Source organism: Pholis gunnellus (assembly GCF_910591455.1).
Source record: "Pholis gunnellus genome assembly, chromosome: 8".
NCBI lineage: Eukaryota > Metazoa > Chordata > Actinopteri > Perciformes > Pholidae > Pholis > Pholis gunnellus.
In genome coordinates this window covers 9,551,362-9,566,394 of record NC_136534.1, presented here as the reverse complement: position 1 = coordinate 9,566,394, position 15,033 = coordinate 9,551,362, and the positions used below count along the sequence as shown (strand labels likewise).

General features: G+C 41.0%; 1 protein-coding gene across 2 annotated transcripts in view; it reads left to right on the top strand.

Annotated features, from left to right (window-relative positions):
- Window positions 1-15,033, top strand: part of LOC306700085 (RNA-binding motif, single-stranded-interacting protein 3-like) — a gene marked incomplete at its 3' end in the record, with an annotated part of 105,702 nt that overhangs the window by 36,182 nt on the left and 54,487 nt on the right. For both annotated transcript variants that reach the window (XM_079164985.1, XM_079164984.1), the window contains exons 3-4: window positions 3,385-3,443; window positions 10,742-10,833. In XM_079164985.1, coding sequence (XP_079021111.1) covers window positions 3,385-3,443; window positions 10,742-10,833 — 151 coding nt within the window. The remainder of the gene's footprint in view (window positions 1-3,384; window positions 3,444-10,741; window positions 10,834-15,033) is intronic.

Genomic DNA, 15,033 nt, shown 5'->3' with positions numbered 1-15,033 from the left:
ACAATAACAATCGTCATGGGAATCAACTGAGCAGACAGGAAATAAACTTTCGGTTCCATGTCATCTTGATGTACTCGACGAGCCTCCTTATAGTTATGAATCAGGGAAGAAAGAAGTGCGGTTACAGAACTGCAGGTCAAGCTGTGAAAAATTGCTCCACTGTTTCTTCACACTTATGTCCCATTATGGACTCTTTACTCATGATTTACATCTAATGGAAACAGATGCCATACCCAGATCCCCTTCAGAACTGATTCACTTACTGTTCCTTTGGCCCAGTGGAGAGTATTGGAATAAGGAAGTGCTAACCCGAACCACCTGGCTCCTTGTTATGTAGTAGGTATTTGAATAGCATTTATGAGTGTCTCATGTGTGCCGTCGGGTCAAGTGCGGGTCGAAGTTATTTCAACAAGCTCAGGCTTCTGCTGGAATCAATGAGAAGGTTCCAGTTGGGACTTTAAGACGGAACGGTACATTCTGCACTTTTCCTCTCCTCTTATTCCATGCTCTCCTCTACCTCCTTACTTCGTCATCTGATCTATTATCAATACTTTCTTCCATTCCATCACCTCATAGCAGACTGCTGTAGCTGTTTGGAAGAAATGGAATTTCACCACTGAATCAAGTCCAGAAGGAGACACCATTTCGGATGGCGCAGTGTTGCTGTAATTTGACATTTCCCCAAGGCCCATGGTGTCATTCCTCTCTCCTCCTATTATTATTTTTTTTCAGTCCGGCTAGATTGTGTAGCGAGAGAAGGAACAGGTGGATTCATACTTGTACGTCACACACATTGATCTGAGGATAACACACACACACACACACAGCAACGTATTGAATATCTGCTGTATTTGTTTTCCACTTTGTGACAACCGGGAACATATTTTCTCAAGATTCATAATGTGTCAGGCCAGGTACCTCTCTCTCTTTGTCTTTCTCACTCTCTTTCTCTGTCACCGACACACACACACACACACACACACACACACACACACACACACACACACACACACACACACACACACACACACACACACAAATAGGAACAGTCTGGAAATGTTTCACTTTTCTGCCGGGAAAAACAAGCTGCCACAACACCCATGGTGCATGAGATCTTTGTCATGCAGTCATACTAACTCACCAGGCACATTCACTCATGCACTGTAGGTGTTTACACTCATGCACTGACACACACACACACACACACGCACACAGTTTGGATCACACTGAGGCAGAAGTCAACAAAGAGTTGGGTATTGCCAGATGGTGTGTGTAATGTGTGCGATTACTGCTTTGGTGTTTTTGATCTGCGGCGTTGCCTTGCGTGCGCGTCCGCATGTGTGTTTGTCTTTGCGTACATGCGTGGGCGATTAGTTCTGCCTTGTTTTTTCAGAGTGTTTTTTACGTCTGCAATAGTTGGATTGCTCCCCAAACCACAGGCCAAAGAACTTGTTTACCACAAGCCCTGACTTTGAAAAAAACACAAATCGAACATTAGATTTCATTTCAGCCTGTCACAAATGGTTTAATTTATAAAATTAAGATGTAAAACATCTCAATTTGCAGAAGAAAGTGTGAAAATGGAGCAAAATTTACTTTTCTCTACCAATTTCAAGATCATAAGCTGCTGAGCTGTCGTGTTATGTGTGATAGCAGCCTTTTAAAGCCTTTTGTCTGACTTTACTTCTAAAGTCTCCTGTCCCAATAGAGTATGATGTGAAGCTGTCAGGCGAGCTAGTCTCTGTTCTCTTCTTCTCACTGACAGAAGCAGTTGGCTGACAGAGACTCTCCTGATGCTGACAACTAAATGATCTCTTCTTTATTAAACACCTCTTACTATCTCTCTATCGCTCCCTGACTACCTCGCGTCCTCCTCGCCTTCAGTGTCTCGTTTTATCTTTTGACTGACTGCTCTCCCTCTCCTCATCTATTTCTCATTCTTTCCGAGTCTCTCTCTCTCCCCCTTCCTTCTCTTTGTTCACCCTCTCGGCTCGTAACCTCCCACACTGTATCTTCTCCTGATTTCTCTATCTTTCCTGTCTCCCTCCTAGTTGTCTCCCTCTTTTTCTCCTAAAGGAAAGAGGGACTCTGCTTCCATCCCTCACCTGTGGCCATTAACCAGTCAGCCAGCTTGTCAGTCTGTCAATCTGTTTGATAGGCACTCAGCCAGCCAGTCAGTCATCGTGCAGCAGTGTTAAAACATTCATTAAAAAGTCTCCTCCACATAGCTAGGCAGTGATCCAGGCTGATCTCAGCGATCCAAGAATTCTGTCTCAGTCTTTTTTGCGCCCTCCTCTCTGTCTCTCCTCATTCCTTCTCAGCCTCTTTCTCACTTTTCTGTCTTCGCACCCCTCTCCTTCCAGGAGGACCGAAAGACCGGGCTGATAAGAAACATTATTAACTTCTCTCTGTGAGAACAGTGAGCTGGAGAATAGAAGTGGAATGGATGGGGAAATAAGGGAAGAAGACAAAGAGAGAGGCAGAGGTGTCAAACGTGAGAAAGAGACAGACTTTAAAAGTTGGCGGAGAGGACGGAGGTATGGAGGTTGTCTGTCTCTCTTGTAGGCCCTCCAAGCAGGATTTGGTGCCATACAGATGTCAAGTGATTACTGTATGATCATGTATGAGAATGAATAGATAGAAGCATAGAGAGAAAATCATCTTGCGGACGCCCCGAAAAACTGTGTTATGGTCTTACATTCAAACTTTGTAAAAACATCTTTGCAGTTGCACCTCAAAAATATTGTCTCAGATGAAGTAACATTACTTGAATTTAGACACTTCTTTGTTCTACGTAGGCACAGTCATGCTTTGAGCTAAATGCTAATGCTAGCATGGCAATATGCTTACTATGACATTGCTAACATGCTGCTGTTTAGCAAGAATAATAGTTACCAAATTCACCATCTCAGTTTAGCATGTTAGTATGCTAACATTTGCCCTAAACAAAGCTGACACTGATGGGAATGTCATCGGTTTTGCAGATATTAGGTCAAAAAACGAAGTAATGGAAATATATAAATGTTAACGTAGTGACGGGGCTAGATGGGGAACATGAATGTCTGTATCAAAGTTCATGGCAATCCATCCAATAGTTGTTAAAATCCACAAATTTGAATTTGAACACCTCATATGGGCGCTAGATTAAAAGTCAGGGGATCTCCAAAGTCATAAAGTTCATGTCATAAAGAATGTCTGTGATACATTTCAGTGCAATCAAGTTGTTGATATACTGTATATCTGGACCAAAGTCCAGATATCCAACTGCCAATGCCACCCTAGAGCCAGGCAGCATATGACTCAAAGAACAACCAATATTTCTCTGTTTAGAAGAGCAAAAGTGATATAATGACTGATCAGAATATTTCATCGTTGTTTTTACAGATATGGGAAGATTGTGTCAACAAAGGCCATCCTGGACAAGAACACCAACCAATGCAAAGGTGAGTGAGGATCCAATGACTTTCTCCTGTGGGACTATCTGTGGCCTTGCAAAGGCTCCATATACTTCCCAAACTCAGATTTAGATATGAGACTTGGGTCTGGAAAACATCAGTTGAGAATTGATTAAACTTGGCAGACCAATCACACTTTTGTTATATATATCCCTTCCTCTTGTCCTTTTTATTTTGCATCCCCAATTGATCAATGCCAAAAGTTTTTACAATGGGCTAAAATGTCCGTCAACAGTGTGACGTCAAATTAAAACAAATTACTTCAACTTGAGCTCTGTGTGCTGCTGCACATGGTCCATGTGTTTGCCTCAGAATAGTGTGGTAAGCTATGTGGTAAGGGTGCGTGTTGTCACGCTGTACACAACACAACAGTATTGACTGCGTTAATGACCATGTCATCCTTTAATCCATCTTAACGATGCACTACTAGAGCATCTGTATTGTGTTTAACTTTTCTATGATGATGATTTCAGGATTGCACCCCAATGATACTCAAAGTTAAGCAGCTTTTGAAATCAAGATGTTTGTCGTTGATTGTTGTCATTGGCCAAATCCAAACTGCGAACGCCACACAATAGCCACAATGCGTTTCAAATAGTCTCTGTGGTGAATGAGGCTCACTCAAGTGTCTTCTGATGAGGGTCTGCTTGATTGTTGGAGTGGTCTGAACAAAGCACTAATCAATATGATTGTAGTTGTCTGCTTTTGAAGAGGCACAGAAGAGCATGTGTTCAGCATGATTGCCCCTCATCTGCTAGGGCTGCACTCGAAGGTATACTGACGTTTAGGACAACAGCACAGATGCCCTGTAATCAGCACGTCAGCTTCAACGGTATGAGTGAAGGAAAAGCCACTCTGATTGATAGCAATGGCAGGAATGCTAATGCAAAATGATGTCTTAAAATAATAATGGGAACACCAAACTTCATTGAATCTCCCCTGAAAACACTTCTTTACTTTAGTTAGTAGGCTCTTTTTAAATGACCAGGTATATATATATCTTACACATTTCTTAATTCCAGTACCTGCTTTGACATCACATAATCAAATATTGCTTGGAGCTCTGAAAGCATATCGAAATGCCTGTCCTGACATCATTACAGCACAGCCGAAGGGAAGACGGAAGATTCTATTAACCCAGTGATAATTATCAGTTATTCTTCCATCTTCTCAAATCATTAAATCTTTTCATTGCTGTTTCTTGAAATGGAATTAAAGAAACTGGATTTAGTAAAGCATCAGCGCTCCAGCTCATGATTATTATGTTTGCCAATTATGGCTTCATGCTTCTCATTAGTATGATTTACAAATTGAAAATAAAATCTGCTTTATTTAAGATCACATTGCATCTGAAAAGGCCCTTTAATTGCAGTGCTTACAAATAAACCACAACTAATCTTAATATCTGCTTTGAAGTGATGATATTCTATATTTTTCTTTTTCTTAACAAATCCCATAGAAAGACTATCCCTGTAGATTATTTTGAGTCAATCCCACATACAAGTAGCTCTGCTGCAATAAATACTCACTAGAGCACCAAATGTGTACTATTGCACAGCTGAAAATAGTCCTCAACAAATACACTATTTACTCTTGTTTGAGTTACGCTCACTAAAAACTGCAGTGCCCAGCTGTTTGAGGCAATTATTTAGCCTATTTCAAAAATGATTTAAGTCTTCGGAAAGAATGAATAAACGTGGAACTAAAAACTACAAACGAGGCTTTGTTGGTTTTGGTCTTCTAATGGGATTTTGTTGACAATAAGAAAAATGTGAAATAACACCAGCTTTCAACCTCTCAAATTTCATGATCTGCCATCAAAAAAGTGTGAATATGTGCATTTATGCACTCACCCAATTTAGTATTAACAGAACTGCCTGTGCATCTGCCATTCATGTTCATGTCTGAAATTAGATAAAAAGTAAATGAATGAAATTTGATGGCCATTATAATAATACAAATAGGGATATACGACTCAAACAGAATGTTTACAGCCTGGTTTTAACATATTAAATCACATTTTAAGGGCTAATGTGGGTAACTAAGTATCAAACTTTTTTAAATGTATTATATCCTGGGTGTATTTTGTGAAATCAATGAGCCTGTGTGTTTCTAAGTAACTTCTTGACACTGGAACTGGCACTATACTCTGGATTTACTCCAGAAAAGACTTTTATGAATACAAAACATTAGAGAGACAGTTTCAAAATGCAAACTGACACCACCTCTCTGTAAATTTATGCTTTTTATTTAATGCACAGAACACTTAGAATTCAGCAGCTGCATCAGCATCGGCAATATTTAGTCTGTGACCCTCATCAGCAATTTCACTGCTTGTGTTGTAGACTTCATACATCTCTGTTGTTAACGCACAATGAAGGAGTTTCATTATCAGGCGGCCATTAGAATGCCTTACAACCGGATAAGTGTTGGTTTGATTGCAGAGGCATTCACTGGGGACAAGATAAGTGCTTAGCGTGACTAAGAGAGTACAAATTGGCAAAGAGAGTTCGCTTCGAAAAGAGAGGGATGGATGGGAGGAGGCACGGTGGGGGGTGGAGGGAGGGGGTAAAAATAACCTGGGGCTGACAGAAAAGGAAGGGGTCCCCTTTAAACTGATGATTGAGCAGACAGCCTCCTCTTTTCAGGAACATTCTGCAGAGGGGAAAGAGAGAGAGGTAGAGAGCGTGAGAGACAAAGAGACAGGTAAATAAATAAAGTCGTCCTTCTTTGCAGTCTGCAGGGATTATGTTCAGTTTGTACACAGCTGTTGTCATGTGACAGGCTTGTGATCCCAATTTCTATGACGGTCTTACTTCCTCTAAATTATTTTGTGGACTTCCTCAAGCCCTGTCCAATGTCTTCAAGGCTTATTTGCTTTTTTTTTTTGTCCCTGAAAGGTTGATGTTTCCCTCTGGAACAATATGTAAACATATGAAATGGTGCATATAGATACATTAAAATATGAGCTTGTTTCATGGATTGTCATGTCACTGAACAAAGAAAGCAAAACTTTGGCTTTGTTCTCTGAAATAACATAACTATAGTATTTGAAATAGCCTCAGCTTGTAGCAGGCTCAATGTTAAATACACTGACAGTTTTCTAGTTAGCAGCGTGGGAGCTCCGGGGGAGGGAGAGGGCACAGAGCACAGGATGGAGGAAGGAAGGGAGAGGAAACCACTTTAGATTGTAAAGGATTTCCATTTCCCAAAGACAAGGGCCCTCCCTCTCACTGTCTCCGTGTCTCCTGCCCTTTCTCCGCCTCCCTCCCTCCTGTTTTTCATCTCATTCTTACTCTCTCTCTCTGCCTGCCACTCTCCCTCTCCCCCCGACTCCCTGCCTCCCCCCCATGCCTCCTTTGCTCCGTCTCTCACTCTTTTTCCCTCTGTACTCGGTTAGTCTAATGGCCCAAGGCCAGGAACTCTGGGAGCTCAGGAGATTAGATGGGTGTGTGTGCATGTATGTGAGTACCTATGTTTATCTGTGCATCCATCTGTGTCTATGAGTGTGTATTCATGTGGGAGCGTGCTTGGTAATAAAACTTTTTCATTCACGAGTGGAATATTTGTCAGGCTTGGCTGAGCAAGATGAATTTTCATCTCTGTGTCACCGTAAGGCCACAGATGGGAGGGACAGGCCACACATGAGAGAGAGGGATTATATAATTCGGAGATATTATTTTCACTCTTCCTTAACATCGTTCCTAGAAGAGCTATCACTTACATCCACATGTGATGAGAGTTTTCACCAAACTAAAGAGGGTGGGTTGTAGTGTATATATGAAAATGTACAAATTACATGTTGGGTAGAAGTGCGGCGTAAGGATTTTCATCAGCCTGGAAGACAGGCATCTGCTCACAGACTCAACGAGCTTCAACTCAAGTGTCCTTGAGCAAGACAATGAATCGCCACCAGCTCCTGGGGTGTGTTCGGTCGCTGATACTTGACCTCTGACCTCCCTGGATGGAGGGGCAAATACATGTTCAGAAAACACAGCTCGCTCCTTGAGTGATGAATTGAGTCAAAGCAAATGACACATTTCAAGGCTGATGTTCCGTCATACCAAACCTGTCAATGAGATGAGCACTCAGAGAAAAGAAATGTCTCTATTATTCATGTCTTTAGAATACTGAAGGGTGTCTGGCGTTTTTCTGCCAAAACAGACGTTTTAAGGCTTAAAGAATAATTAATGTGTGCAGGAAAAGGCTAGATTACACACCAGCATCTACAACAATTCAATATTTTTTTTTTTTTTCAGAAGTGATCATCATGTACAAGGCAGCTGACACGTAGACTTAATTTCCTGGTACTGTAATACTAACTACGGCACAATTGGCTGATTAAGTGTTTTGCCTCTACGGAACCTTACAAGTGACCACCACTGATTCCATTGACTGTGTTCAACTTCAACAAATATACTGCATTAAAGCTGTCCAAATGCTGTATGCTCATATACAAATATCTTTAGTAAAAATACCATCCTACTTTACTCTTATCAGATATATTTTTTTGCAGCATCTTTATGTAGTCTTTGTAAAATCCTAACTTTCTGCATCCTGTTTGGATCCAAATAATTGAAAACTGGCTATTAAGGCCACAGGTTACTGATGGTGAGTAAAAGGACATTTGTTTATGCAAACTGAATCATGGAGCCGCCTGCTGCTCTCATAAAAAAAAAACCCATAATAATCCATAATGTGTTTCATGCTTAATTATTACAAACGAGGAAATGGAGGTGATTAAATAAACTGATTAACAAATGAACAACTCTAAGTGAGACAATTAAAATCTGTGACAGTGCTGCCCAGGAGCTTTATGCCTTCGTAAGTATGATCTGTGTTGCATATGCTCTCAATAATGAACTAAAACTTTACTGACGTGAAGTGATATGTTTAGCTCTGGTTTGTGACATTAGTGACTTACATGGCTGGTACACGGAAAACTAATACAGCTCATTATTTTTAAGTAGCCACATTTTTTTTCTTTCTTTAAAAGAGAACTCCATCAATTTGGCATTGCATTCCTATTTTATTGTGGGACTTAGGATGGACAGTTTCAGAAATAAAGCGTTGAAATAGATGCACCAGCTAACCTCAAGCAGGGATAAGGAGTCTGGTAAGGTCACTTCTTTCTAGCTCCACAACCATTTTCAAACGTGGAGTCTTCCGCCCCAACCGACGCTGAAGTGACATCACTTGAGGCAGTTTATCAGCTTTCAACGAGCTCTCATACAAAAGTAGTACTCCTCAAGAGCTGTAAACGGAATGTAATGTGTACAATTTATGGATTTCTCTTTAGAACACCAGCTTTATCAATACAGTCGCTCTAATTTAAAAGATGTGTGCGCTACTAATGATGCTAAACCACTGCCATCAAACAAGAGGACTCTGTTTTTGACTAGTGGTGATTGAATTATCCATTGTGAACTGTGTTCACGGTTTTATTTTCCCACTAATTACACGGAGAGTCTATAGTTAAACAAACAGCCATTAGTGAGATATGAGTAATGAACTTTTCTTGAATAAAACAAAAGCATCTTCCCGAGCTACTGATGAATGCTGTATGTTTGTACATTCTCAATTAGTTCAACTGTGTTGGTGTGGCCCTAATTAGAGTATAGATAAAAAAAACGTGAATGCTTGTGTGTGCAGTGTGCATGTGTATACACAACGTGCTTGCGTATGTTTACGAATCTCTTTTCTTGAATGAAGAAATTAATCTGAACATTATATGTGCATGTGTGTGTTGGTGTTATCCTATTTTGGCTAAATTATGGATTTCTCATTAGCAACCGTATAAATATGTGTGCGTGCTCTACGCATCTTGCTGTGAAAGCAGCTTGCTGCCTTTGAACAGTAAAAAGTCATGTGCTTATCAGCAAAACAGAGCGTGGCTCCAAATCAACAAGAAAAGACAGAAAGACAAGAACAGATGTTAGAAAGGAAGTGTGTGAGTTGGAGAGAGAGAGAGAGAGAGAGAGAGAGAGAAAGTGTATCCCTCATTCTTAACATGTTTACATTTGGGATTGTAATGAGTGAAGCGTTTGAAATGTGGATCATTTAATCGTGTTAACACGCAGCCTACTCAAAACTACAGACGGAATCTCAAAGCTGCTCTGCATTTGGCATTTTTCTTTCTGGCTTAATGCATGTGTGTCAATAAGTCTTTTTTTTTCTTTTATTCGCCTCTCATATAAACACACAATCAAAAACATTCTTATACTAACAGTCTTTCGGGCTAGCTCACCAATACAACACACCCTTCTAGGCAAACTGCCATTCACACGGCAGGCAGCTCTGCGTCTCTCTTTGCTTCTTTCTGTCTATTTAACCCTAAGCCCCACCCATGTGGCCGTAAAACAGGGCGTATATCTGAGAGTATAGATTGATATGCGTGTGTCAGACCTTTTGTCCTTCAGGGCTTCCGGCAGAGCCCCAACCTAGATCCCCAGAGCGTCAGCGAGTTGACAGATACCCTGCACACATACACGCACACAAAATGATGCAGACCACATTGCAATAAAATCGACCGATGCTCATTCTCTTTGTGTCTTTATTTCTTTAAACAGGACGCTGAATCACTTTAATGGCTACATTAAATGCAGAGAATTTTCCTTGATGTCACTTGTATTGGCCACTTCTATGGGAACCCCATATGTACTGAGAGATTGATTGTAGTGCAGGGACGAAACAAGCTCACATGCAATGCAGTGGGGTATTAAATGTCAGACAATTGGAAGCCAGTAGATTTTACATGTTACAGTTAAAAAGGCTCTCAGCACTGAGTCACGACTGTACACATGATATATATGTGTCGCCGTATGTGTACATCTACAGGGAATTTATGGTGAGCAGCCATCCGTGCAGTAGAGTCGATACAAAACAACATCATTTCATTAAAAAGAGCCGTAGTACACAAAACTTGGGCAGACATTAGAAGATTTCTTTGGATCATAAACAAGATAGCAAGACTTACTGTTATGACACCAATTCTGCTGATGTTCTGTGCTAAAAACACGTTTAATGGGGGAACTAGCAGCTTTCATAAGATACGTGACCTGACTTGATTGTGACACATTTACAGGATTTATGCAGCATTGAAAACAAAGCGCAGACACTGGCTGGTTCTGCTCAGCGATGTTCAGAACAACCTTAACTGATGTTCTTTATCTAGTTATCCTTTTGTTTCCCCTCAGTTTGCTCCTCCTCCTCCTCCTCCTCCTCCTCCTCCTCCTCCTCCTCCTCATCTTCTTCTGTGCTGTCTGTGTGTGTATGTGTATGTACAGGCTATGGCTTTGTGGACTTTGACAGCCCTGCAGCGGCCCAGAAAGCTGTGGCCTCGCTCAAAGCCAGTGGAGTCCAGGCACAGATGGCAAAGGTAAGCTTCACTCTCTGCTCTCCTTGTTGTTTGACTTTCGTGTGGTGTTGTACTCCAGGTCGACTTAATCACTGTCTGTATACCCTGGAGAAAGCCGATGGTGTCGATGGTGAGGTTTACAGTATAGTGCGGTGGTGATAATCATCATGACGATCACTGGATTCACTGCCTATCAGAGGCCGAGATGCATGCAGCTTTGGCTAAGTCGTTGATGAGATTTTTGATGGAGTCCATATCCAGGTATTAATTAACTGGCTTTGGTTATGATAACATTATTGTTCAAATCCTTGGAAAGAGGGGATTGAGCAGAAGATTTAGATGGCTGCGCTAGCTAGTTTTGTGCTCAAGAGCTTGTTGACGTAGTTATGTCGTCAAAAAGCTCTGGCAAACGGCAAGAATACTTCTTTCTTCTACGTTTTAGATGGAATTGCATGTAGAGAGATGGGAACCGGAAATAGTGAAACAACGTCATATTGTTGGTTGATGCTTCACCGCCTGATTGAAGGGCTGAAAAAACTTTGATCTGTAGCGCGTCACGCCAGTCGGCCGTCAATTTGTAGCTTAATGTCACCGACTTCCATTGAAAATGACTTGTAGCCTGTTGCTTTGTCGCTTGTGGTGTGAACGTGCGCGCGCGCACGTGTGTGTGTGTGTGTTTGTAGTTGGCAGTAGTAGCCTATGCAACAAAGCTGTGCCAAAACATGTGGGCCTAACCAGCACAATCCCATTATCCTTCAATGTGTGTGAGAAAAAAAGACACTGAATAGCTTGCCTTGCTTTCCGATTCATTAAAGCTGTATCGCTACATACTTCCTTTTATAAATGAGAGAGGAGTGCAATTAAAATGGGCCAGTCTGCAGGCACCAACAGCATCCCATTGAATTAAACAGCAGCAAGCCTCTGAGCCACCTTTGCCTCGCTCTTCTATTAAACCTCTTTTCATTAGACTTCCATCTCTTATTTTGTTCCTAACGGCTAGAGGGGGCATTTGGATGAGCAGTGTTGATGTGTTTAGCTGTTATTAAAGAGAGGAGAACCCTCGACTCCTTGGAGATTGAGTTTCCCTGAGGGATGGAATTGAGGGCAAAGAGTCAATTCCAAGTGAAATTACACACACTTCTTACTGTTTCATGGACTAATTATGCGCAGAGCTGCTGATGTCCCGGCTAACTTCCCTGAATCAGGTTGCTGGAGAAGGTCTCAAAAACACTGCTGTTGGATTTCCAGCTCGAGCCTCTAACATTTTTGTTAGATGAGCAGCTTAATTGGGATTTGACAAAGTCTGGTTTCAACTCATTCAGTACCAATTAAACTGATTGAAGTGAAAACTCATGCCATGCCATTACCCACATCCTTCTCAGCGTACGCTGAGGTTTTATAGGTTAGCTGGGACAGAAACTTTTGTTCTTTGTTCTAATCTGCAAGATAGTTAAAAGCTTTTCCTCCACAAGACAGTAGTGGCAGTAGGTAGAGAGGAAAAGAGGATTAGGTTTTGTGAAAGAGAGATGAGACATCTAAGAAATGTGAATATTGATTGCTTTTTGGAGAGGGGAGGTTTGGAGATAGAGCTGGACTGTATCAAAGACCTAAACTCACAGAGCTCACACCCACATAAAATGGCATCATATATATATATATATATATATATAGAGAGAGAGAGAGAGAGAGAGCGAGAGAGCGAGCTAGAGAGCTAGAGAGAAATACAAAGGTTAAAAAATATAGGAGCAACAGCTTTATTGCCTTGTAAAACCTTTAGTTTGTTTTATAACAAACTAAAGGTGATGTGGTGTGAATGGGTTTTCTTTTAGTTATGGATTTGATTGAATGCAATATTATTAGGCACTAGTGAAAGTTGTTTTTACTTTTGTTCTTTTGTACAAAATAGAAAAATATAAAAAGACAAGACGCTGTTGAGGTGCACATGTTTTACGGTAGAGTCTGTATCCTTCATTTTATTGGCAAAATAATGAATACATTTGTGCATAATAGCAGGTACAGCAGCAGCAGAAGCAGTTTTATCCATGTTTTCAAGTAAACATCTGTTGGAAATCTGTGAAAAAGAATCAGTTGTCACATCCTTAATCTGAACATTGTAACTGAATCATAGCTCTATCACGTGGAAATAGTAGATTAATTTATCCACACAGCAGAGTTAACACCATTTCATTTCACAGCGCTCAAAAGCAGTGTTGGAACGGAAAGCATGTTTACACATTAACACCATGAATTAAGTTCATTCGAAAACACAAGTTACATCAGTGAATGATTTAGAATAATCAAATCTACCATATAAGAATATTTAACCAAGAGAGGGGTGTCAAGAGAGGACCAGAGGCATGATGAGTAAAACCAGGCGGTTATCATTTGGGCTTCAAAGGAGGAGAAAATTCCAATAATCACCAACGAACAGTGAACCCTGGGCCCACACGTAGTTGCAGGGTCACTGCTTCACGCACACATCTTTGATCCTTGGAGTGCAGACTAAACTGAGGCCTGGCAGTGTTCAATGATGAGAGCATACGTCTTGTTCTCTGCCCAATTTAAGTTCAAATCATACAAGCCTAAATTATTTGACTAGAAGAGCTCATTAAGCATGAAGATTCTACTTCAAGTGAACACTGATTGGAGGCAACTGCCCGCCGTGCCAGAATGAGTTTTGAAGTGTGTGTGTGTTACAAGTTTGTGCCGTTGTAGCAATTTAATTATAAACACATTGGTTGTATAGATATCAAATCCACAAAGCATGGCCCCATGGCGCCAGCGGCAAGCTCAGTTCGGCTTTTGCAGAACCAGAGGATTCCCTCCACAACGCTTCGGAGTTCTGGAGTATCGGATGGAAACCAGGGCTACAGAGTAGTGTACCCAGGGATACCTTAAACCTAGTCTGCATCATGTGGCCAAAGCCAAACAGGCACTTTCCTGATGTGTTGCTCATCATGTGAGGGACGTGGGAGGTGCAGTACCTTTAAAAAATGCTTGAATTACCAATAAGAGAGTGCGAAGCAGCAGTATATTTCACAGGTCTGAAAATCCAACTGCCAACCTCAAAGTTAACCATGATTAGAGTACCTTCCTGACATTACCCATGAATTAATTATAGCACAGATGAAGCAAGGTTAGACTGTTTGGTGTATATATAATTGTGAAACCTTTTATCCATTAAACCCTGCAGATCGCACTGACATCTTCTTTGTGACAGTTGCATGTTTTGGGTGTGAAATAAACAAGATGAGGAAAATACGCCAACCCTAGATGTGAAGAGAGATGAAACAGTGTGTGCGTGTGTTACTTCCCCAGCCTTCTTGGTAATTACTGTTGACCTGGAAGATGATTACTGCTACAGCTGTACACTCCCCCTCTCTCTTGCCTGCTCACTTACAGTTAGTTTTTCTGTCTCCCTGCCTCAGTCTCACTTTCTCTATTTGGAAGTGTATCTTTACGGTGAAACCTCCTTAAACTAAGAAGTTAAATGTCAAAATGTTAGTTAAATGTTGTTATATTCCAAGCTTACATTCAGACTGCAGGGATATCCGATTTGTTTCTCCGATCAGATCATTAAGACAACCTGTCCACAATGTTATTTGCAAGTGACAAGATGGGATTAGTGTGTCCAGACTTCACCAGCCTATCTGCATTAGTTTGCTGTGGTAATGACAAAGGCGTCAGTAACTACGTAGCAACACTGGTGACGCAGCTTTTTAATTCAAAAGCATGAGAAATGGAAGTCCATCATTTCGCCAACCAAGCATGTCGCGCTGACAGGTCGCCGTGCGATTGGAGATGCAATTCAAACAACCTCTCGATGTGGTTTGGATCCATTTCACACACAAAGAAAACTATCCAGACTTTCTAAAATCAATATGGATACAATTTGAATATGCCAAAAAATGTAATTGAGCTGGCAGTCTGACCAAGGTCTTAAACTTGAGTGTGTGTCTGTTTTTTTTTAAATATTATTTTCTATTCCATTTTTAAAGCTTTTCCTTGTGTCCATGAATCCTGCCTTGATATAAACCAATTACATGCTGGACTTGATGGAAAACAACTACTGGTCTGTTTTAGCGCCTGTGTGTGTGAAATATTTATGAAATCTTGTCATCACAAAAGACTGGTCCTACCAGCTAACAGCATGTAGCATCGTTAAATGATTGTGTATTAAAATTCACATCAGGCGCTACTTTTACCATGCAAACAAAAAAA